Source organism: Balaenoptera ricei, chromosome 7 (genome assembly GCF_028023285.1).
Source record: "Balaenoptera ricei isolate mBalRic1 chromosome 7, mBalRic1.hap2, whole genome shotgun sequence".
NCBI classification, from domain to species: Eukaryota; Metazoa; Chordata; class Mammalia; order Artiodactyla; family Balaenopteridae; genus Balaenoptera; species Balaenoptera ricei.
This window is the reverse complement of record NC_082645.1, coordinates 112,045,691-112,069,293: the sequence shown is the minus strand read 5'-3', so window position 1 is coordinate 112,069,293 and position 23,603 is coordinate 112,045,691. Positions and strand designations below refer to the sequence as shown.

The following is a 23,603-nucleotide window of genomic DNA, read 5'->3' as shown; positions in this document are numbered from 1 at the left end:
TGCCCGTCAAGACCCAGGCGATTCGGAGATCCTTGTTGACAGGAAGACTGAGACCCCAGAGGACTATGGGTTCTGGCTTCAGGAAGTCCCCCCTCTCCAGGCTCTTCCCTCTCGCAGACCCCATCCCAGCCGGGGCTTCCCGGGGGAGCAGGGCCGCCGGTTCTGGCCTCCGCACACTCCCCTCGCCGGGATTCGGCGGCCCCCGCGGCCGGGATGCGGGCTCCCGGGCGGGCGGGCGGGGGCCGGCCCCGGGCATGCTCAGAGCGCGCAGGTCCGGGCGGCGGCGGCGGGGGAGGAGGGAGCGGCCGCCGCCGCCGCCGCCGCCGTGCGCTCGTGGGCCCGGGCGGAGCTGCGCAGTCTTCTCGCAGCTGCGCCAGGACAGCCGGCTCGCGGCCGTGCCCACAAGTTGCCGGCAGCTGAGCGCCGCGCCGCCTCCTCCCGCTCGCAGCCCCCCAGCGCCCACCCCGCGGCGGTCGCCGGCCCCTGGACGCACATCCCGCGGACGCCCACCTCAGATGTGAAGCGGCACCGCAGCCCCTCGCCCCCCAGCCCCTCGCCCCCCGGCGCCATCGACAGAGTCTCGCCAGCGTCTCCTCTGCCAGACCCCGCGGCTGGAAGATGTGGCAGCCGGCCACGGAGCGCCTGCAGGTAAGGGGCACCGGGTGACCGGGGGCCAGCCTGGAGGAGAAGGTGCTCGGACCGGAGGAGCAGAGGTGGCGCGTCTGACCACTGCCAAAGATTTGCCCAAAGCGATCCTGTATGAACGCAAGGATTAGAACCTGATGCTGTCGGCTTAACCCAGCGCCGGGCACCCGGCCGGGGTGAGGGGGGGTGATGAAATTGACGAACGCATTGCTTCGGGCGGCGCAACTTTTGCCTTGGGGGTTAGTTGCCTGTAGGTATATATAACGTTGGACTTTCTGACCAGCAATTTTAGATTGCATTCCACTGACACAATTTACTGGTCTGGGGTTAGGAATTTTGCATCCAGATTTTTTTTTTTTTCCTTTTTGTCTCCAGGAAAGACAGAACAAATGATTTGAGAAAGCATTCGTTTGCCAATATAATTTGGAAATATCAAGCTTGGTTTGGCTTGGTCACGGTATGCTGCTTATTCTATTTTACTTTTTCCTATTTGTTGGAGCTCTCCCCTTCATCTCCCCTGAACCCAAGCTCCCCTACATATTTGAAAATCAAAAGTTAAATTCAGCCAGGAATAGTTATGCCCTGGGTCATCCCATCAAAAGTTTTTCATTGCTGTCTACTGAAATGCCAAACTGCTTTTACTTTGGATTCTGAAGCCAGGGAGATGGGAAGGCGGTCAGAGTGAGAAAGAGGGGCGTTTTCAGAGAGGAGCTCATTCAGTGACACTCGGGACCCCGAAATCACCCTGACTGCAGGGTTTGATTGACTGCCTTCGCTGGAAAATATTCTCAGGAGGAAGGGTAGCTACTCTGCCAGATAAAATCCACTGAATCCTGCAGTTAAACTTTTGGCAGGCTTAGAGCCACGCTGTTTCATAGTAAACTTTGAAGAAGTGTTTAAGTGGTAAAATACAGCACCGTTGGAAGCTGAATGCATCTGAAGACTTAGGACAGTGGAGGCCAGGAGGCTTCACTGGCTTTGGAGGTTTCTCAATGAAAATTCAAAGGGCCAAACACAGACTGTCTCTCAGATGCTAGGAGAGTCTAACCTTTGCCTGTGAGTTCTCATACTGAGGATTAACCTGCAGAGGGTATTGCTTTTAGCAGAAATAGATGCCTCACAACCCCTTTCTAAGCCTCCCTGGGCCTGCAGTCTTGTGGGAGTGGGTTCACAGTAAGAGCTTGAGACACCAGGCCAATCCCCTCGGGTCTCAAACAGACTGAACAAGAAAAGAGATCTTGAGCCTTGAAGATAGGGAGGTGGGTGACCAGCCTCATAACTCTCTCCTTCTCTTATTAAGAGAGTCAATATTGGGCTCTGAATGATTGGCCAAAGGTGATGTACATGTATTTCAGCACTGGCATCAGTTACCAGTTGTACGTGTGCATTTTTCCTTCAGTTCAGGGTGGTGAATTTATTCTAAAGGAAGGAGTGACTGAGCGGGGGTGGAGGGTTTCCCATCCAAGTGAGGAGAGAAGCTCTTGGAGGTCCTTAGAGAGATGAGGTCAGAATTCCTGGGGGTGGCTTTTATGGCCTGGGGATCCGTGCCTCTGCAGAGTTTGTAGATTTTTGTCTCTTGAAGTTATTTCTACCGGCCCGTTTCATGTAGGGACTCCTGTGTGCTCCACAGCACGTGACCCTTGGCAGGAGCTAGCTCTGGCTTGTGTTCCGCATGGCGATCATTCCTCGCTAGAAATGTCCTGGCTCTTCTGTGAAATGTACACATGTGCATTTGGCATGAGCCTGGTGTATTACAGTGTGCATTTGCAATGCATTTGTTTCATTTTGAAGTGTCAGATTGAAAGAGCAGGGGTTTTTGGCTTTTGAAGGCTCAGGTAAACATGCCTAGTCACTGACTAAGATCAAGTCATCATTGGAAGATACTTATCGACACAGGGCTTAACTTCATGCTGCCCTAATTTAAATTAGCAACCAGACCTGGTTCTCTTTTAAAAGTATATCTCAAGCCTTGCAATTATAAAAGTGAGCCACATGGAGAAAAATCTTCGTATTCATGGCTTCTTCCCCAATAGCAGCTTGGCTCTTCTTTACAACACGATTTGTATGTTTTGATTTTTTGCTTCTGGGGAAGGGAGCTGTTGAGCGTGAGGTGGTGAGTGAGTTGCTTGTAATGATATTTTATTTACATTCCTTGTGGTTATCTTTGTCACTTGGGCTCTGTTTGCTGTCTGGGATTTTTTCTTCCCTTTTTTGCCCTCAAGGCACCACTGTATAGGAACATTGGTTTCCGATTCCTCAGTGAATGGGATGCTTCACATGCCCAGATGTTGTGGCCATGGAAATGGCAATGGAAAGCGTGTTCGATGGGGAAATAATCATGAATCCCAGTCTGTAACGGAGTCAAAGCCCCACCCTCCTTACACAAATCTGTTTAACTTTCTCATACCACCTCATTAGTTTTTTTCCTCATTCATTTTTAATGCAAACATTCTAATTTCGATGAGCTTGAGTGAAGAGAATGCTTCAAGGAAGTGTTCCCAGAGCTTCCTAACAGGACTAAGGAGTCAATTTCTTGTACAAATACCTAGAAACAAAAGAGGTGAGGGAAGAAAAGGACATCTTTCCTTAACTGACTTTATTAGGTCCTATTAGATGATGCCGTTCAAAAGGTCTGTGGCCCAGGGAGTGTGGCTGAACTTTGTTTAGGCTAGACAGTCACCCTCTAACTAATGTGAGTCCAATATCCAGCTCTCTTGCTCAGGAAATGGCATCTTTGGTCAGGGTGGATTATTGTTATCAAACCCCACTTCTTTGCCAAACGAACGAATGCTGATACTTTCTGATCTGAGGCTTTGCTGTTTGACCCAAATCCAGTACAGGCAAAGTGACCTGTTGCCCCGAGCAGGGCTGAGCTGGGGAATTTCTCATTCAGTCACACGGACTGCGGCAAGTTCACCTGCTCCCCTGAATGTTAAAACTTCTGTTACATCCCACTCGAGCCCTCACTGGGAGCTTCTGCCATTAAAAATATAATAGGATCAAAGGGGATGTGAAGATTTAAATTACCACCCCAGCTTTTAAAATGGAATAAATATGAATTCTTCCCTTTTTACCTTCTCCTTTGCACAGCAGACTTTTTTCCTTAGAGGGACTCGGGAGAATTATAAATTTTTTAAGAAGCAGATTTGAAACAGGCTTTTTTCAGAAAAGTGAAAGGGGACTTTCCAGTAAAAAAGGCTAAGTATTGGTTTTTCAAAATAGAGATGAGATTACTTCTGGCCTCGATATTTTACAACTTGCATGGGTTGCCTGATTGTCTTGATTGTTGGGCTGGGCAGAGGCGTTGGAAGTGACAGACTCAAAAATTCAGGAGTGTGGACTCGGCCATAAGGAGCGTGAGTTTCCCCAGAGCGTCTGTCTTCAGGCTGCTACCAGATACATTTTTTGGAAGCCTGGAAAGGTGGAGAGCAGGAGAAAGATGACTGGAGACGGAGTTTGGAACAAAGGAGATCAATTCATCCTTGCCTGTCGTGTAGTTATTACAAGGACGGAATGGAGAGTGGTAGTAGAAAGGTATGGAAAAAAGTTCTAGCAAATTCTACTTGTGGAGTAGATCTATGTGTGACCATCTTCTCATGAGGCGTTCTATAAAGGTCCTAGTAATTTGCCTGTTTTCCCTGAAATTAAAATGTCTTCATGGCAGCTCCAGAAAATACAGAACTTTTATCGATAAAGCTGGCTTTTGGCTTCTCAGCCTGGACCGTGTTTCCCCCTCACCATTTTTTTTTTTTTCATTCACGTTTTGGTCAATGGCTGTACATTAGAACCTCCAAGAGGGTGAAATGAGGAAGGGTAGGGAGGAAACCAGATCCTGAAGAACCTTTCTTTTAGTTTGTTGTTAAACGTTTGGCTGATAAAAAGGTTTACATTTGTGACTAAATACTATTGAGTTGGCCAAAAAGTTCATTGGGTTTTGAGTAAAAATAAAAGACATTTTTCATTTTCACCAAGAACCTTCTCGAACAACGTATTCATTAACCCAACGAACTTTTTGGCCAACCCAGTATTTGGAGATTTGAGGAGGTAAGAGCACTTCTTCCCCAGGATCATCTTGCCCTTTCTCTGCCTTGTCATATCGGGCGGATCTTGCCTTGGCCTGGAGCGTCGATTGTTCTTGACTTATTTCTCTATCATTACCCACTTCCACTTTTCCCCTGAGAAGGGAGATGGAAGAACCTTCTAAAAGATCAGCTGGAGACCATTAGACTGGGCCCATCAGGCAGAGAGAAAACCTTGGCAAATCTGACACTTCTCCTGGCAGACCAAGTTGACAGGAGGAAAACAGAGTGAGGCAGATCATGACAACACCAGCTTTTACGGAGCACGCGCTGTGTGTGTGGCACGATGCTAAGGGGTTTTATTTGAATTATCTAGCTCATTTACCTTCCATAACCGCTTTTATCCCCATGTTATAGATAAAGAAACTGAAAGCCAGAGAGTTTAAATGATCCGGCCAGGGTTGGGCAGCCAGACATGAACGGAGCTGGAATTCGAAGCAGGAGGTTTGCTCCGGATCTCCATCTCCGCTTTTCTGTGATTTAGAAGGATGCGGGTGCTGTTGTTATTAATAAATAGAATGGCAACGGTGGTGGCCTCATGGGCTCTGAGAGGCTACTTTCATATCTCTTGTTGAAGCCGTGTGGTTGCCTGCGTGGACCCAGGGCTACCCTCTTTTTGGTGGCCCAGATCTCTGGGGGAAGTAAACTGCTGTGTCGTCCTCAAGCTGAAATTCCCAAGTGCCATTTAAGAGTCTCTTGAGCTGGAGCACATGGCCTTTGTCCGAACTAGAGACCTTGAAACTGCAGTAAAGCCTGATCACGTCTGCAGTCGCTCCCCATTTAGGCCAAAAATGGGAGGAAGGGAGGGAGGAGGTCGGAGAGTTCAAGAGCAATTGCTTAGAAATGAGCAAGAGCTGCTCTTACAGACACACAGGTTTCTCACTAAATCGATCCTACGTCTTGCTGTTCTTTTCAGCCCTCATAGTTGAGTAAGCACAGAGCATTGGGCCTTATCCTTCCTATAGAAAACTTGGACTTATCGTTAATTTGAGGTCTCGCAGAAGTAACATGCTATCTTCTATCATTGGGTCTTTCCTGGAGTTTTGACAAACTAGAGACCTTAAAAGCTGTCAATAACCCCGATCACTTCTGCAGTCGTTCCCCATTTAGACCAAAACTGGCGGGGAAGGGAGGGAGGAGGTCGGAGATTTCAAGAGCAAAATCTCTACTAAGTGACTTGCAAAATGCTAGTCTTGGGAAAAAAACTCTCTGTCCCTTGGTTACCCATTGCCTAATGTTGACTGTCCTGGGTTATCTCGGAGCGTTAGGCAACGTTTTGCATTTTGTTTGATGTTCCAGATTATCTCTCTCTTCCCGCCTTCCCTCGAACTGACTCCCTTCCACCGTATGAATTTGTCCCGTAAATTGGATCCTGGAGCAGCTGACACTGGACAGCCCCACGGCTATTGGCCATCAGGCTCCCTTGCACAGGGCTATTTGACTCCTCGAATTAGCCGCAGTTTAGGGACTCGTTAGTGGTCAGCAAATAAAACCAGTCCAGAAGCACTCAATGGCTGCAGTGTGCTTTGTTCAGCCACCTTTGGGCACAAATCTAAATGGAGGCTTTATCTAAGGAGAGCAAGACGAAATTTTTGAGATATTTGTCCAAAGACCTCCTTAGAGTCTCCTGGAATTTGTTACTATCATTTTATGTTAACTTAAAAAAAAAAAAAAAGGTTGTGATCCCAATGTAGCTGCTCTCCAGTGATAAAGCATCAGAATATTCACCAGGTCCAAACCCCCAGGGCGAGAACTGGAATAGGATGGTGTCAAGGATAAAGCACAGACTTGCTTTGTGCCTTTGGCAGATTTCAGTGCTACCAAAGTCACAGTAGGCTCTCTCACTTAGTACTGATGCCACTTGGTATTTGCCGAGGTATCTTTCCCATGTAAGACAGCCCAAGCCGCCTCCTTCTCCCCTCGTGTGTTGTGACTGAGGTCGTAATTTGATAAGGGAGGTTTCAGTAGTGAGAAAAATAACCACCTCCTTCTGCTTTTTGAAGCCTATGTATTAGTTGGGTCTTTTATGACTTGCACCCTTGGCTTTCCTAACTGACACGGCTACAAAGGGACCAAGATTCAGATTCAGAGCCTGGTCTCTATGTCTTACTCATTGTTATGGGTTGAGCTGTCTCTCCACAACCCCCCCACCCCACCCCGCCCCACCGACACAGATATGTTGAAATCCTAACCCTGGGACCTGTGAGTGTAGCCTTATTTGGAAATCTGGTCTGTGCAGATGTAATTGAGTGAAGGTGATGTCATACTGGATTAGGGTGAGCCCTAAACTCAGTGACTAATGTCCTTATAAGGCGAGATTTGAAGACACAGGGAAGAGGGCCATGCGAAGACGGAGACAGAGTGTGGAGTTATGCTACCACAAGCCAAGGAAAGCCAAGCACGGCTGGCAACCACCCGAGGCTAAAAGAGTCAAGGAACAATTCCTCCCTAGGGCTTTTGGAGGGAAATGGCCCTACCAACATCATGGTTTTGGATTTCCAGCCTCCAGAATTGTCAGAGAGTACATTTCTGTGGTTTTAAGCCATCCAGTCTGTGGTGGTGTGTTATAGCAGCCCTAGGAGACTAACACGCTAGTACGTTCATGAAACCTGCTGCCTTTGTCTGTGTTCTGTCACTGTACTTCCGAAGGCTAAGGTGTGCCTGACTTTCATATACTGGGACTAAATCAGTGTTTCTGTATAGCATGCTTTTTGTGCTGAGTGTGAATTTGTTTATGGTGGATTTGAAAAATAATGAAAACGGACATTAGAGAACAATTAAATGCTGCTGCTTTCTCTCTCATCTACTTCTGGTCAACATCCTGGGAAAATGAAGCAAAAACTGAGAGGAATGTGTGCCCTGTTGCCAAGGGAGGGCCTCTGGAAGTAAATGTGCTTCAAGAGATAGTTCACGCTGGTACTTAAAATTATGGGCTGGGGTGTGGAAGACAGTCACTTCAGGGAGGATCTCAGTGACACTTTTCCAGACAGGCAGGGCCGAGGGAGGCCCAGGGTTTTATTCTCAAACAATCTGGGTTGTCCGTCTCTGCAGGGTCCCGGGTAGCTAGCCTCTGGGACTTGCCTCTTCCCAGCAAGGACAACTGTAGACTGATGTTAGGATCCGTTTCCAATCAACCTCCAGGACAGCTCCAGAGTATGTCTGGTTGATTATTCGTATCTGGTTGGACATTTTGTTTTGTTTTTGTTTTTCACTTGGTGACCGCATAAATTATTTTAATGAACTATCCATGCCTATGCTGGAACTCACTTTTAAGATAAAATAAACGTCATTAGGAGTCATAGTACTCACTTTTCTGGTTTTTTCATACAGTAGCCACGATGGCACAGACGTTTCCAGTCCTGACGAGGGTAAGGAGCCTGGATCGCTGCACAGCTGCTCGTTGGATTTGCATTTCTTAGAGTGAAGAGTCACTCAAGTTTTGTGTTTTTTTAAAAATTTATTTTATTACCGTATAGTTGATTTACAATGTTGTGTTAATTTCTGCTGTACAGCAAAGTGATTCAGTTATACATATATACACACACACACACACACACACACACACATACATTCTTTTTCATCATGGTTTATCGCAGGATACTGAGAGTCACTCAAGTTTTGAAAGGCTGCTTTACTTTCCACTCTCTTCCTCAGTAGGGAAGGATGCTGCACATGTGAAAGGGAGGGAGAGGTGCCAGGAGAAAGGGGCTCCTTAATCGTTATGCTTTCCTAATAGTAGATCCACCCTAATCCTTTCATGACAAGCCCTTCCCCATGGTTTCTGTGTAATTGTGGGTCTGGGGATAAACATGCAGATTCTGTAGCCCCTTCTGCCCACCGCATGCTTTGATGTCTTTACATCAGGAGCCGGCTTTCCCTCAGGTGTGTACGGCATCCTGGTGTACAAGCCACCTGTAATGTGGGACAGTAGACACTGCTGTTTCCTTTCTGTGTCTTCTGAGAATGCTCCCTCGGCACGGAGCTGGGGGCTGTGGGACCGTGGTACTGGTGAGTGGCTGTTGCTATTTTTTTTTTTTGCTTTAGGTTTAACTGCTTGGGAGCTTAGTGTATTAGTTTCCCAGGGCTGCTCTAATGAAGTACCACAAGCTGGGTGGCTTAAGCAACAGAAATGTACTGTTTCATAGTTCAGGAGGATGGATGTCTCCAATCAACTTGCGTGAAGGGTCGATAGCTTCTGAGGGCCATGAAGGAGAATCTTTTCCATGCCTCCCTCCCAGGTTCCGGTAGTTTGCTGCAGATCTTCGGCATTCCTTGGCTTGTGGCAGCTTCACTCCAGCTGAAGCTTTGCATGGTGTTCTCCTCATGTGTTTTTCTCTGTGTCCAAATTTCCTTTCTTATAAGGACACCAGTCATATCGGATTAGGGGCCCACCCTAATCCAGTATGATCTCATTTTAACGTAACTTATTATATCTGCAATGATCCTATTTCCAAATAAGGTCACATTCTGAGGTACTAGGGGTTAGGGCTTTTTCATATGGAAATTTTTGGGGACACAATTCAACCTATAATACTTAGTGTGGAATTTTTTGGGGGGGGTTATCCCTCATGTACCAAAATATTTCTCCCTACTAGAGCCAACCACCAAAAAAACCCACTTTTTTTCCGAGTGGTGGTACAGATGTGTAATGGAGTAAGGTGCACATTCTATACATGGCAAAGTCATGGCTACTATTTTAGACTTGATTTGATTCAAAAATTACAAAATAATATCTGCTTAGGGTACCAAGAAGTTGATAATCTTGTTCCTTCCCTCATTCTCAATTCTGCCCATGAAGGAAACTCATGTGATCTGTCCGGTAGTTTTTTTCCCATAATTCTCCCTAGGTTTTTGCAAACACATACAAATTTATAGATACATATTTAGGTTTTTCTCATTTGTTTAAATAATATAATCATTATATATATAAAACTGTAATTTTTTTCACTTTACAGAATGTTTCTTGGGTATCTCTTCTGGTCGGTACATGTAGCCCCAACTCATTCCTTTTATTCCCTACATAAAATTTTGTGGTGCAGCTGGACTGTAATTTATTCAGTCCTTCCTGTATCAGGGAATATTTGGATTGCACCCATTTTTTTCGTTGCTGTTTTCCTCCCGTAAATAATACTGTTATAAGGATCTGCACACTATCATTGTGCTTGCATTTCTTTAGATGGAACTGATAAAATTGGAGTTGCTGAATCAAAGAGGATGCATGTTTTAAATTTTAGCAGCTGTCAGCGAGGGCCTTTTTTGAGAGTTCTGCTTTTTGATCAAAAGTTAATGTGATTTTGACAAAAGTGTAAAGAAATAGTTTGCTGGAGAAAGGATAGTCTTTTCAACAAAACGATGCGGAAACAATCCATATGCAAAACAACAAAATCAATAACATCAACAGCAAACCCAAAACTTCAGTCTGTACCTCATACATATTCTATACAAAAATTCACCTAAAATGAATCATAGACCCAGGTGTACCATAAAACCATAAAACTTCTAGACAGAAACAGCAGAAAATCTTCGTATGCATCTGTGTAAACATTACTACAGTCAAGGTAATGAACAGATCCACTACACCCAAAAGTTTCTTTGGGTTGGGCAAAGATTTCCTAGAACAATAACAAAAACACATTGAATAAAAGAAAACTTGGGTAAATTGGGCTTCATCAAAATTCTGCTCTTTAAAGATATTTATAAGAGAATGAAAAGAAGACACAGACTGGGAGAAAATACTTCCAAATCGTGTATTTATAATACAGGGCTTGTATCCAGGATATATAAAGAACTCTGAAAACTCAATACTGTAACAAGATAAACAACCCAATTAAAGAAAATGAGCAAATGATTTGAACAAAAAAGTTATATGGATAGGAAATCAACACATGAAAAGACATCATTAGTCATTAGGAAAATGCAAATTAAAAGCACAATGAGATAACACTGCCCAACTGTAGAACAGCGAAAATTAAAAAGGCTTCAACCGTACCAATTGTTGGCGAGGACGTGGAGGAACCGGACCTCTCATGCACTGCTGGTGGGGATGTAAAATGATTGAAGTCAGAATTACAGCTGCCTGAGCCTGGGATGGGAGGAACTTTTGGGGGTGATGGATGTGTTCAGTGTCTTGATTATGGTGATGGTTTCATGGGCTTGTACATCTGTCAAAACTTACAAACTTGTGCAGTGTACTACACGTCATTTATACCTAAAGCTGTTAAAGTGTACGTGAAATTTTCACTGTTTGCCAGGCACAGTGCCAGGTGTTGGGGAACTAAACAATAATACTAGTTTCTGCTCTCACTTCTGCGAATTCTCTGTAGTTTTTGTGTTCTTTTAACTGGATGTTAAAATTCTAGCCCAGGATGTAAATAATGAACTCTATATTTTTCTTAGAGTTCCATTCTCTCCTTTTCAAACACTTCTTTGTTTACTTCCTGAAATGACATTTTCCATCGATCTCAGTTTGCCCAAGGACCTGAGAGAAACTAGTAGTTGAGCAAGAGAAGAAATCCAGACCAAAGGATGGAACGTTCAAGGCGATGCCTTGGTGGATCTTCCTCATTCAGGATGGCCCCTTTATCCTCCATCCTCCCAGGGATGCATTTCTCACTTCTTTCTAACATGTTGGTTTTCCAGCTGACTTTTCCAGCTGCCCCAGTCCTCTGGGCCCTTTTTAGCCCTGTATCTTAGCATCTGATTCCTCCCCTAGTGGCCAGTAGACTCAGGAGATTTTGCTATCGAAAGGGTGAATTTCTGGGATTGTGATCCCTGCAGCTGGTCGGGCCACCTTCTTGCCATTCTTCCTCCTGTGATAGAAAACACAGAGAGGATACATTCTGCAAAACCATTTGTGGGTCTTGAGTCTAGTTTGCGGATGTAATTTGCCTAGCAAATATAGGGTCTGGATTTCTTATGGAACAATTCTTTTTCTCAAGAAGATAGCAACTAAAAAATTTTAGATAAGATGCAACAACTTTACCAATGGCCATTGAACTTTAGTAAAAAGCTATTGAGAAGCATATGAAAATAACTTTAGTTTAGAAAACATTTTTCCCCCCAGGGAGGAAAATTTGAGGAATTTGATTTCATCTCTTTTAAAGGGCAAGGAATAGAAGCCCTTGTTTAATAAATATATAATGAGATCATGTGGCCTCTTGTCCCATCTGAGGTCCTGTTGAGGTGATGGGGCGCTATTAATACCTAATGGGAACAGCAGGCATGAACGGTGAGTCTGTCTCCTGGCAAACCAGAAAGTGTGGTCACTCCTGAGTGCGGCACATAAAATGCTAGACTTCTGTTCCTTTGTTTACTTCGGGGGTGGAGGAAAGAAATGAAATGGGTTGAGGTGAGGGATGGCAGATGGGTGAGAAAGTCAAGCAGAGGGGAGATTGGGGAGCTGAGGGGGTAAAGGATGGGCAGATGCAAAATTAGGAAGAAAGGGAAGGGGGAGGAGGCGAGCACCATGCCTGGCATGTCTGTGTGCGCCACAAAGGTTAGCTGTCTGTCACGCCTTCAATGCAGCCGTCGGCTTTGATACCTTATTCCTCTGAGCAAAGGCATCAGATGCTCACACCTGCTCAGTGATGCCGAATGTTTTGGTGGATTATCTGGCTTTCTTGGAAAAACAGTTCTTTTCAGATGAAGAGCCTGGAAACTTTGAGGGGAAAACAAAGGTAGATCCAAAGCCACAGGGATGAGCAGTAAGGGAGAAATGGGAGGTGATGGGAGAATAAGGTTGTCCCTCGGTATCTGAGGGGGCGTTTGTTCCAGGACCCCCGTGGGTACCAAGATCCGTGGATGCTCAAGTCCCTTATATAAAATGATGCAGTACAGTTGGCCCTGCGTGTCTGTGGATGCTGAACCCGCAGATACGGATGGTGACTGTTATTTCTTTAGGGTACAGATCAGGCTGCCTGTGGCCCCTACAAGCTACTGAATAGTGGAAAGACCATGGGATTTTTAATCACCCACGGATCCAAATCTTGGCTGCTTCACTTATTGGGGGTTACCTCAGGGCCTCTGATTTATATTTTTTCAACTTTAAGATGGGGGTAATAACATTTAACTCCTGACTGTCAGTTGAGATGTGGGATACATGGTATCTGGCACGTTATTGGGAGTTGGTAAATACTAATTTCTTCCCCTACTTCAGATCCAAGAGTGAACTAGGAATAGCAGTGTAGCATTTTGGAACCAAGCAGATAAGTTTTGTGTTTCCCAAAGTCTGTTCCATGAAGCACAAGCTCAGCGAGCTGTTCTTATGAGTCTTGCCACAAAGAGTTCAGTCTTTGGATAGGTTTGGGAAGCACCAGGTGAAGCACAGGACTTCTTGTAGCCTTTAAGATGCCAATGCCCTGTGAGTTTCCACAGGAGGGGAGAAGATAATCCCTATGTAAAGGAGCGCCCACTATCCAGGGCACTTCAATATAGAACCTGAACTTAAAGTTGACAAACTGTGGGCCTGAGGTTTGGCTCTAGCTTACAAAAATGTTTCCTTTGGCCCCTTCAGTGTATATAAAAACATCACAAATTAGTCTCCAGGATTGAAAAATCAGAGGAATTTATAAAGAAAGCTGGTCTTTCTGATTCTCTCAAAAACTCAGGCAGTCCAACCACCGTGGGCCCAGGTTCTCCCGTAGTGACCACTGACCAGATGCTGCTCCATTGGGGTAGGGTGTGGCCTCCAGCTCCACCCAGGCCTTACGGAGCACGTCTCATTTATCACATTGCCTGCTGGGCCCTGCAGGTGCTGGGGTTGGGGACCCCCATCCAGCTTAGCAACTTCATTTGGCTGGTGAGAGAATTGAATGCCAAGTTCATGTTCTGTTGGAATCAGGACCAGATCCTTGGTCTCATGACTCTTTTTTTTTTTTAATTAATTAATTAATTTTTGGCTGCGCTGGGTCTTTGTTGCTGCCCGCGGGCTTTCTTTCGTTGCATCGAGCGGGGGCTACTCTTCGTTGCTGTGTGCGGGCTTCTCATTGCGGTGGCTTCTCTTGTTGCGGAGCATGGGGCCCTAGGTGTGCGGGCTTCAGTAGTTGCAGCATGTGGGCTCAGTAGTTGTGGCTCACGGGCTCTAGAGCAGAGGCTCAGTAGTTGTGGCGCATGGGCTTAGTTACTCCACGGCATGTGGGATCTTCCTGGACCAGGGCTCGAACCCATGTCCCTGCATTGGCAGGCGGATTCTTAACCACTGCACCACCAGGGAAGTCCTGGTCTCCTGACTCTTAAAGGCCAGTGTGACAAATAATTGTGTGACTAAGTTTATTTGTTTAGCACCATCCATAGTTCTCCCGGCACCACTCTGCGAGCCCACCCTCAGCTCCAGAAGTGGGGTTCCTCCTCCCATTTTCTGCCCTTGAGCACATTGTGGGGGGGGCCCTCCAGGCAGAAGTGGGAGGCTCCTCCCACTTCTCACTAAACACCAGTCACCGGTTCCTACATCTCCCACACCAGGCAACTAAAATTCCTCACTGTTATGGTATTGGCTCTTTGGGAGCATTTTTACTGCCAAACATTGGAACAGATTGCTTCCCAAAAAGGGGGTAAATTTATAGGGTGGAGAGTAGTTTTAAATTGAATGGATCTCCACCTTTTCTCCACAGGTTATCAACCTATGAAGAACCATTCAAATGCTATTTTAGGAAACCCAAACTGAAAGACATCTGTAAGGGTGGCAACACCTTTATAATTAAGAATCCCCGTTTCACCAAAAACACACCCAAAAGCACCTTGCAAGTGTTTTCTGATCATCCTGGGGGCAGATCTGCTGCTGCTTTCATTTACCTTCCCAGGTTGCCCCTGTTCTACTTAACTCTGCCCATTTCCTGCAGCATTAGGGGATTCTGATTATTTTTGGTATTAAAAGTACTTGGAATTAACTCAGACAGTGGCTTGAGCTATAAAACAATGAATTAGACCCTCAACCTTCAACCATCTACTCGGTTCATTGAAAGCACAAGTGCTGAGCACTTCCTGGTTCCTTAGTTTTCGATCATCCCTCTGGGTTAGGCTCTCTAACTATAGGTTTGAGACAGTTCCCTATTGATCTTCCAATAAAGGTTTATGAACTTTATTGATAACTATCCTAAAAGTTATTGCACACTCTAATCAGACCCAGAGTTAGATCTGTCTATCATCTATCTATCTGTCTATCTATCTATCTATCCTTCTAATTTAATCTATTCTAATTGAATCTAGCAAAAAAGGAAAGGGATGATTCTGGCTGCAGAATACGAAAGTCCTGGTCAATCTACAAGCTCAGAAAATATAATTACACCTTAAATATTTAACAGAGTTATGAAAAGGTTGACTTTTGGTTAGGAAGGAAAAAATTCAAATGCTTTTGAAGTACTTTTCAATAAAAGATAGTTATGCCTTTGAAACGTTAAAATAAGACTGAAGTAAAATTCCTCAAATACTAGTCATATCATGAAGGTAGAGATTTAGTTGTACTTGAAAACCTAGACTAAGGACAGGTGCTACCACTGCGCCTAAAACTCCTAGCTCTGAGCTTCCTGGCAGCCTAAGTAAGAAGAGAAACATGATCAGTTACTTGGCCCTCATTACCTAATAGAAGAATACCACTGAGCCTAAAACTCCTAGCTCTGAGCTTCCTGGCAGCCTAAGTAAGAAGAGAAACATGATGAGTTACTTGGCCCTCATTACCTAATAGAAGAATAAGATGTACATCAGCTCATCTGGAGCCCCAGACATTTTCCTAAGTTGAAGACCCTGGAAATTACATGTGGGACATCATAACACCGACTATTGGGCAATAACATTATTTGTAGTTTTTGCCAAAGTTGTCCTTAGAAGTTGAAAAAATAAACAATTCAGTAGGAATGCTAAGACTGTTTATGCAGAAGTGGACATCTGTGTTTTTTTCTGCCTGTCTTCATTTCCCATGTTCTGCTAACAGCACCCTGATTTTGCTTTTGGGAACTGTTCTTCCCCTGGTCCAGTGGGGTGACCTCATTCAGAGGGGCCTGGCAATCAGTGTGCCGTCCTTTAGCTGTGGGGTCGATGTGTACCCCAAATGTCTAGATTAGTCAGACAATTTCTCCCAAAAGTGGGAATCCTGAGCAGGGTGGCAGAAAGGCTGAAAGTAGCCAAAACCTGGTAATTCTACTCACCGTGATCTGTAGAAACTCTGTAGTCCTCCTGCATGGACCCTGGGAGCAACTTGATACCTGTCCTTTCTGAGCTTGGTCCTTCTACCCTCCTTTTAATCCAGTGTCACTCCAATTATTTATTTATTTATTTTTCTGCCCCCATGAGCCAGAGTTGGTACCAATTGCTTGTAACTACAAAACTCTGACTGATATACAGGTAGATTTTTTTTTTTTTTGAACCGATTAACGTTCAGTCTTCAAATTCTGTTTCACAGAAGGTGATATGTAGAACAGAACGTATGTGTGGAGGAAAGTGAGGGAGCCATGCTTGAAGGATCTCCAAGATACCAACCAGAAACCCAGGGATGCACAGATGCCCCTCCTTACGGGTACACCTTCTTTGTAAAATTTGTACATGCTTACTGAAGAATGGATGCAAATATTCCCCTCACCCTGGAATTTCTTATGCATATACCCTTACTTTAGTAAGTGCCACTGAACAAAAATAATCCTAATTATCCTATAGTCCTGGCCCACAGCTTCCAAGTTCTGGCCTGTCACTGGAGAAAGATTTCTGTCTTCGTTGTTTATAAGGGTGTAGCCCTCCTATTGGCATCTGCTACAAATCTTAAGGTTTTTATAACTTGGATGTCATTTTCACCTTCCTGCCAAATCTCTGCAATGAAAAAGCAGAGGGTCATGTTAAGTAATGATGATTTTACTGCATCCAAAACAAAGTATTTTGGTACACATAGTCAAGTGAACCCCTCTTGTCTCTTGTCTCTGGAGCCTGGGGTAGAAATGGTGTCGGGGACACAAACAGCTGTTTTGGCCAAAATAGCTGAAAAGACATGGTCTCAGGCTGTCTGAGCCTCAGTTCTTGAGAAACATTTGTAATTATTGGTTAAAAATGTGAATGGCTCTGTAAGTTCACTCTAGGACAATGTGGATTCTTGAGCCCAGAAAGTTAAATACCTACAACTTCGGCAGTCTTGACCTTCTGGGTAGAGAATGTAGTTCCCTAGTTTTCAAGACCTGCTTTGCCACTTTGATTTAATACAAGGCGGAAATCTTCAAAACAAAGTTCTCTGGATCCAGGAAAAGTTCATCTGGCATCAGTTAGCTTGGGCATCTCCCGCCCCCTTCCCCACCCCACCCCCTTGTCTTTTCTCTAGGAGCTCGATGCTTTGTAGAAAATGAATGGCTTTGCAAAAGTGCAAATTTGGGAGAGTGTTGTACAACCAAAGAAAATTCAAATCAGCATTCCCCCTGTGGGAATCCTCTTGGGGAAATTGAAATTATATTTAAATATTCATTAAACAGCCAATATCTGTTTTAGGATGTTGACAGACTGTCTGAATGGTACAGCTCAGTGGTTTTCTGGAAGTAAAGCGGTCTAGAGAATGAAGAATACAGAGTCTAAAAAGCCTGCTAATTGATGTGTCCTGCTCTGTGCTGTGTTAATGGTAAATAGCACAGGCTCAAGGCTGATTTCTTTACTCCTTGGCCCAGAGAACTGGCGTTTTTCTTCATAACGTAGTTGAATGCCCTTGTTGAACAGAGCTGACCCGGGAGATACGTGTGTGCTCTGAACAGGAGGGCCTGTGTGCTGGCAGGGTACCTACGAGCAGGGCAAGCGTTCAATGAAAACTTGGAGGGAGTCTTTTGGAAATAAAACTTAATTTGCAGGGACCTCAACTTTACACATGAGGTAGGCTTGCTCTGCGATTTGGGGCCACATCTGTGTTTTTTCTCTTTTTTTTGTGACTCTCTTCCTTTCTTGCTTCTCTCCTCCTCCTTTCCTCACAATTAATGGGAGTGGAGTTCTTTCCATTCCTGAATTTCTTCGAACTCTCTTGCTAACTGCTGAGTCTTTAGATACTTTTTATAGCTTTCCCAAGGGGTGATCATCACCTCTCTTTTCTCCCATCTTCCTGTTTCAGTGACTGTAGGCTCCCGATGAGCTGGAAGTCACAGCTAATTTGGACAAAAACAAATTTGGCTGTGGCTCAAAGCCATTGCTTATTTGGGGGGATTTTCTTTCTTTTTTTTCTTACCTTTCTTTCTTTTTTGGCTTTTGGTTAAGAGGGTATTATCTTTGCATTAGATAGTCATCAAAACTCATTTCTTGGATTGTGGATAAAGAGAACAAATGGGTTCATTTTGATCTGAGGACTGGAAGAAATTGATACATTGTTGATTTCTTGTAAAATGCACTAAAAAGTCTATCTTGGAACTCAGCAGATGCCTGCTTTTGTCATGTTAAAGGACTGAGGCTATTTATCTTTTTAATTTCAATTATTGGCCCCTCTAGATAGGACATTTAAGTTTGATTTGAAGCTGTTAATGCGTCATGGTAAATAAAAATGTGTGCTAGGGAAAATTATTCTTCATCTCTCGCATTTCTGTGGGCATGTCAGACTCAGGAGAATTTTTATGTAGCATAACAATTTCTTAAGTGTTAGCATGTTTTTTTAACGTCACATTATAAATAGGAGCAGAAGTCTGCTTCAGAAATTTAAAGCTAGATTAAGGTTGGCCAAAGCAGAAGGCAAAGCCATGGCGCTGTTACAGCTCACATCCTTGGGGTTCTGGGTAGTGGACTGACAGTGGAATAGACTCAACTAAAATGCTCTTATTATGGATGAATAATTCTTGACCTGTGGACCTTGGAACTCACGAGGGTCATGGAATTATTTTAAGATACCTATGAACCTGATGTGCATTATACATTTTCTATAGACTCCAAAAATATACCTTGCCAAAAATCAGCTACTTTTCAAATCCTATGTGCTTTATTTAAAGAAATATTTATCTGAAATCATTATTGATTCATAGTGGCTCTTGGACTTTATGCACCTTTTCCATTAGTGGGTACCAAACTCCTCTGTGTGAATCAGCAGCATTTTGGATTTAAAAAAGATTGTGATACTTGAAAGAGTCAAGCACTGTAGATTTCATGAATGCCAGATACGCGGGAAGAATATCGTGACTGGCTGAGACTTGCCACAGTGCTTCTCTTCATGTCCCTTTCTTACAGGCTTTACTTTCAGCAAGTGTTCATTGACCTTTTATTCTTGGGTGAGGGGGCTGCATTAATTTCTAAGGTGGGTCTAAAAAGTGGTCCTGTGCTCAAGAAGGTTGCAATCAGTTAAATACGAAGTTATCATCATGGGGGAGACTTCCATCCTAAGATGCTGTGAAAGGCAAAAAGATGAGGGCCTTTGTAATCTGTCCCTTTTTATTAGAAACACGAGTGCTTTCCCTCAAGTCCTACCCAGGAGGATTCTAATATCTCAGGGGTGGGGACTATGGCACATGCTCGTCCGTTGCTTGGGAGAGCAGATATTTTCACTGGGCACTTTGCCCTGAACTGAGTTGAGGTTCTGTTACTATAGCCAGAGGGAATTAGGGCAGGCGATGCACCATCCCTACCACAGGTGCTAAATTTAAAGTAATAGCAGATGTGGACGATATGGTATCCCCAGATTCTGTTCCTTTTTAAATTTTCCTTAGAACCTTCATGCTTTTTCCTCCCCGTGGTTTGGATTAATCATACTGAAATCGACATAGTCCTCTGATTTCAACAGTCAGTTGATGCTCGTCTAATATGGTATCAGATGGTTTTCTAGCCCTTCTTTCAATAAAAGCATTTTGTCCAATGTCATGTGTTGAGAATTACAAGAGTACTAAGAAAGGATGACTTTCTTTGTGATTAAAATAAAAATCGCATCTGAGGGTTTCGAAGTTTAAGTTTTATGTTTGTTTGGACAGATGCTATTTGGCTCATTTCTTATTTGGGAAAATGTCATTTGGTCAATATTGCATATCCTTTTTTCCTCCTCTTTCTACACATTGGATGTGAAAAAATTGTATGGAATGAGGCGAAATGAACTAAAGTGTTAGTGATTAGGCAGAACCTTTTCCTCCTTCCCTCCTGTGGTTGGTGCTTGTAAAGAAGCATCCTTATCAGCTGCTAAGGAGCTGCTTTGATTCTTTGGTTCAAGTCATGTACCGTCTTCATCTGTCTCCACATCTTTTAATGTGCTGTGGACTATTTTCCACACTTCTGTGTGTTTTGATATCTGATGCCTTTGCCAGTGTTGTTTCCTTAGTTTGAAATACCCTTCTGCATCACTTTCATGCTCTGCCTGGGAGATTACACTCCTCCCGTACAGATGGGACTGCCTCTCTTCTGCCTTTCCTGATCTCCAGTTGCAATGAATCATCCCTTTCTTTTGGATGTCCACAGTTTGTTCTTATGTCTCACTGATACCCCTTACCTCATTCTAGTTTTTCTTTTTATTAGAATTATTGGTGGATTTCCATCTCCTAAAAGCCTCTAAGCCTTAGAGGTTAGGGACTAGGTCTTTGTTCCTCATCGTATGTCTGATCGCACCTGGCATAATGCTTGGGATATAAGTCTGAGAACACGATACAAGCCCAGTAAATATATTTATTGAACAGTGTTTCAGTGAATTAATGGTATTTTACAATTTGTTTGCCATCTCTTAATTTCTGTGGAAGGAGAATAGAGAGGTAGAACGGTATGCATGCCGTTGTAAGTTGGGGAGGATGGTAAGAGTAGAGCTTGACTTTTGTATTGAAAGAAGGAGGGAGGTAGGGAGCAAGGGAGCAAGGTGGGGAGAGAGAGAGAGAGAGAGAGAAAGAGAGGCTTTCTTGTATTTCTCTTTACAGCCAGCTATTAATGGGGAAGCACACAACTGTGTGCCTATATTAAGCTCTTTGGAAAATATCCTGATCTCCTTGACATTTAAGTCAACATATCATACATTGTATCTATTTTGTACATAAATTATTGCCTGCTTACTTGCTTATTTTAGGGATATTATCTTTGTTATATTTAATCTCTGGAATGCAAGAGATGTCAGCAGTCAGGGCTATTTATAATAGATGATAATTAGTTGAAAATATAAAGTGTAGAAACTGCCTTGTTTAGAATTACTTCTGTTTCTTGGTCATTGATTATAGTGGAGTTTTAGATGGGGGAAATCTGCAGCTTGGTTTTCCTTATGGAAGATACAATGAACTCCAGTTTGGCATCATCAAGAAATCTGGAGGCCTCCAGGATTGCTAAATACATTATTTGTTGTGATAGATAGGAAGTTCTCAAAAAAGGAAAAAGATATTTCCAAAGGGTACAGAAGCACAGGATCCAGCTTGGCTTCCATTGGCCAAATACAGTACATGTTGAGCCTCAAAATAAATAACTATTGTCGTGGATCATATCCCTAAATAAAATTAGAATCTGTGAGGGCATACTGATGCAAACAAACAAATCGGTGAGGAAGGAAAGTTCTTCCTTAAAGTAGAATATCAACTAATAAATAAAGCAGGAATGATAGAGTTAGAAAATCACCATTTTGCAACCATCATAGTAATCATCAGTCCAGGCAACTATCATTAGTGAATACTAAAACTAGTTGATGGATGTTTGATGTGGAACAGGATGTTTACATAATCTCAAAGCTTCTCCCTACAAATTATCAATTGGAAAAAAGAGAAAATGTCCAATTTCCAATTATCAATTGGAAAAAAGAGAAAATGTAACTTTTCAGCAGCGAAATCAGGAGGGCATCACCTTAAACAAATAATCAAAGTTTACATCACCCAGAATGGGGCAAACCATTATCACGTGCTTCTTGATACGGTGCTCTGAGAAGGACCACTTGCACACTATTTCTGTCTCAGGAGTGCATGTTCTCCAGAATAACTGCTTGTACTCTTCAAAACTCTCAGTGCTAAGACAGACAAAGAAAGGCCAAGGCACGGTTCCAGATGAGACAACCAAATGCAGTGTGATCTTGAATTGAATCTTAGACCAGGAAAAAAAAAATTTGCATAAAGAATTTCATTGAGATGGTTGGTGATATATAATTTTCCTGTGGTTATGCAAGAGAATGTTGTTGTTCTTGGGAAATACATACTGAAGTTTTTAGGGGTGAAGGGGGAATGACTTCTGTGGTCTGTATCTTATTTTCAAATACACAGGAGGGAAGGATGGAGAGAGGGAGGAGGAAGGGGAAGGAGTGAGAGAGAGAAAAGAAGGGAGGGGGAAATAGGAGGGAAAGGAAGAGGGGGAGAGAGGAAGGGAGGAAGAAAGGGAGAAATGGCAAAGGGGAAAAAAGAAAGACAGGAGGAAGTTAATGAATGAGAATGGGAATATATTATAAAGCAAATGTGGTTCAGTGTTGATGGCTGGGAGAGCTGGTAAAAGGTATAACTATCCTTTTTTTCCCAGCTTTATTATTATTATTATTTTATAAATTTATTTATTTATTTGTTTTTACTTTTGGCTGTGTTGGGTCTTCATTGCTGCACCGGGCTTTCTCTAGTTGCGGCGAGTGGTGGCTTCTCTTATTGGGAGCATGGGCTCTGGGCACACGGGCTCAGTAGTTGTGGCACGTGGGCTCAGTAGTTGTGGCTCGCGGGCTCTAGAGCACAGGCTCAGTAGTTGTGGCGCACGGGCTTAGTTGTTCCACGGCATGTGGGATCTTCCTGGACCAAGGCTCCAGCCCGTGTCCCCTGCATTGGCAGGCGGATTCTTGACCACTGTGCCACCAGGGAAGCCCCCAGCTTTATTATTGAGATATAACTGACACATAAAGATTGTGTATGTTTAAGGTGGTAAAAATGTTGATTTGATACATTTATAAATTGCAAAATTGTACTAGCTACCGCCTCCATCCCATTGTATAGTTGCCATTTCTTTTTTGTGGTGAGAGAATTTCAGGTCTACTCTCTTAGCAACATTCAAATATGTGATACAGTCTTATTAGCTATAATCACAGTGTATAATTAGATCCCCAAACTTGTTAATCTTACAACTGGAAGTTTGTGACCTTTGACCAATCTCTCCCATTTCCCACACCCCCCAGCACCTGGTAACCACCGCTCTACTCTCTGAAGTCATAGCTATTCTTGCTATGTTTAGTAAATTTGAAATTATTTTAATATAAAATGTTAAAGAAAAACATCTATGTATATGTGTCCACGAATGTGGTTTCTAGTGGTTTTGGGGAGCAGTGGTCGCTGAATGTCTGGAGAATGAGGGCAGGGGCTATTCTACTTTGCTTCTCACCACACACCCAGTACAGAGCCTGGTAGAAGGAAGTAGGCAGTTAAGAAATAATTGTTTGACGGTTGCATGAGCCCCAGGGCCCGGAAGCCCGTCGAGCTGTGGAATATTGATTTTGGCACAGTTGCAAATGCCAATTATAAAGACGTATTTTTAGGTTCCTTTGCAGCTAGTTATGGCCATGTAACAAGTTAGTTGTAACCAGTGGGCTGGACTTACCTGGCGGTCCAGTGGTTAAGACTCCTCGAGTCCAGTGCAGGGGGTGCAGGTTGGCTCCCTGGTCAGGGAGCTAAGATCCCGCCTGCATTGTGGCACGACTCAACAACAACAACAACAACAACAACAACAAACAACAACAACAAAACCACCCAAAGTTGTAGCCAGTGGGATGTAAGCACAAGGGATCTTAAAGGGGGGACACCTGCTTCTCTGCCCCTTCCTCCTCTGTTCTGGTGGGAATATGGATGTAATGGTTGGGTGTTGAGAGGCCCTTTTAAACCATCTGCGGGGAGCCCTATGCTAAGAATGGTAGAACAGAAAGAGAAGTGGCTGGCATCCCTGATGCCACGGAGCTGCCAGGCTCCCCCGGGGCTGCTTCCTCCAGACCTCATTTATGTGAGAGAGAGAAGTAAACGTGTCTTTAAACCACTGCTCTTTTGCTTT

At 43.8% G+C, this 23,603-nt stretch overlaps 1 protein-coding gene across 1 annotated transcript in view; it reads left to right on the top strand.

Moving 5' to 3' along the window:
* The first annotated feature begins 421 nt into the window (after positions 1-421).
* Positions 422-23,603, top strand: part of PID1 (phosphotyrosine interaction domain containing 1) — a 241,215-nt gene continuing 218,033 nt past the window's right edge. The window contains exon 1 of the mRNA XM_059927454.1: positions 422-648. Within this exon, the coding sequence (XP_059783437.1) occupies positions 619-648 (30 nt within the window). The 5' untranslated portion in view covers positions 422-618. The remainder of the gene's footprint in view (positions 649-23,603) is intronic.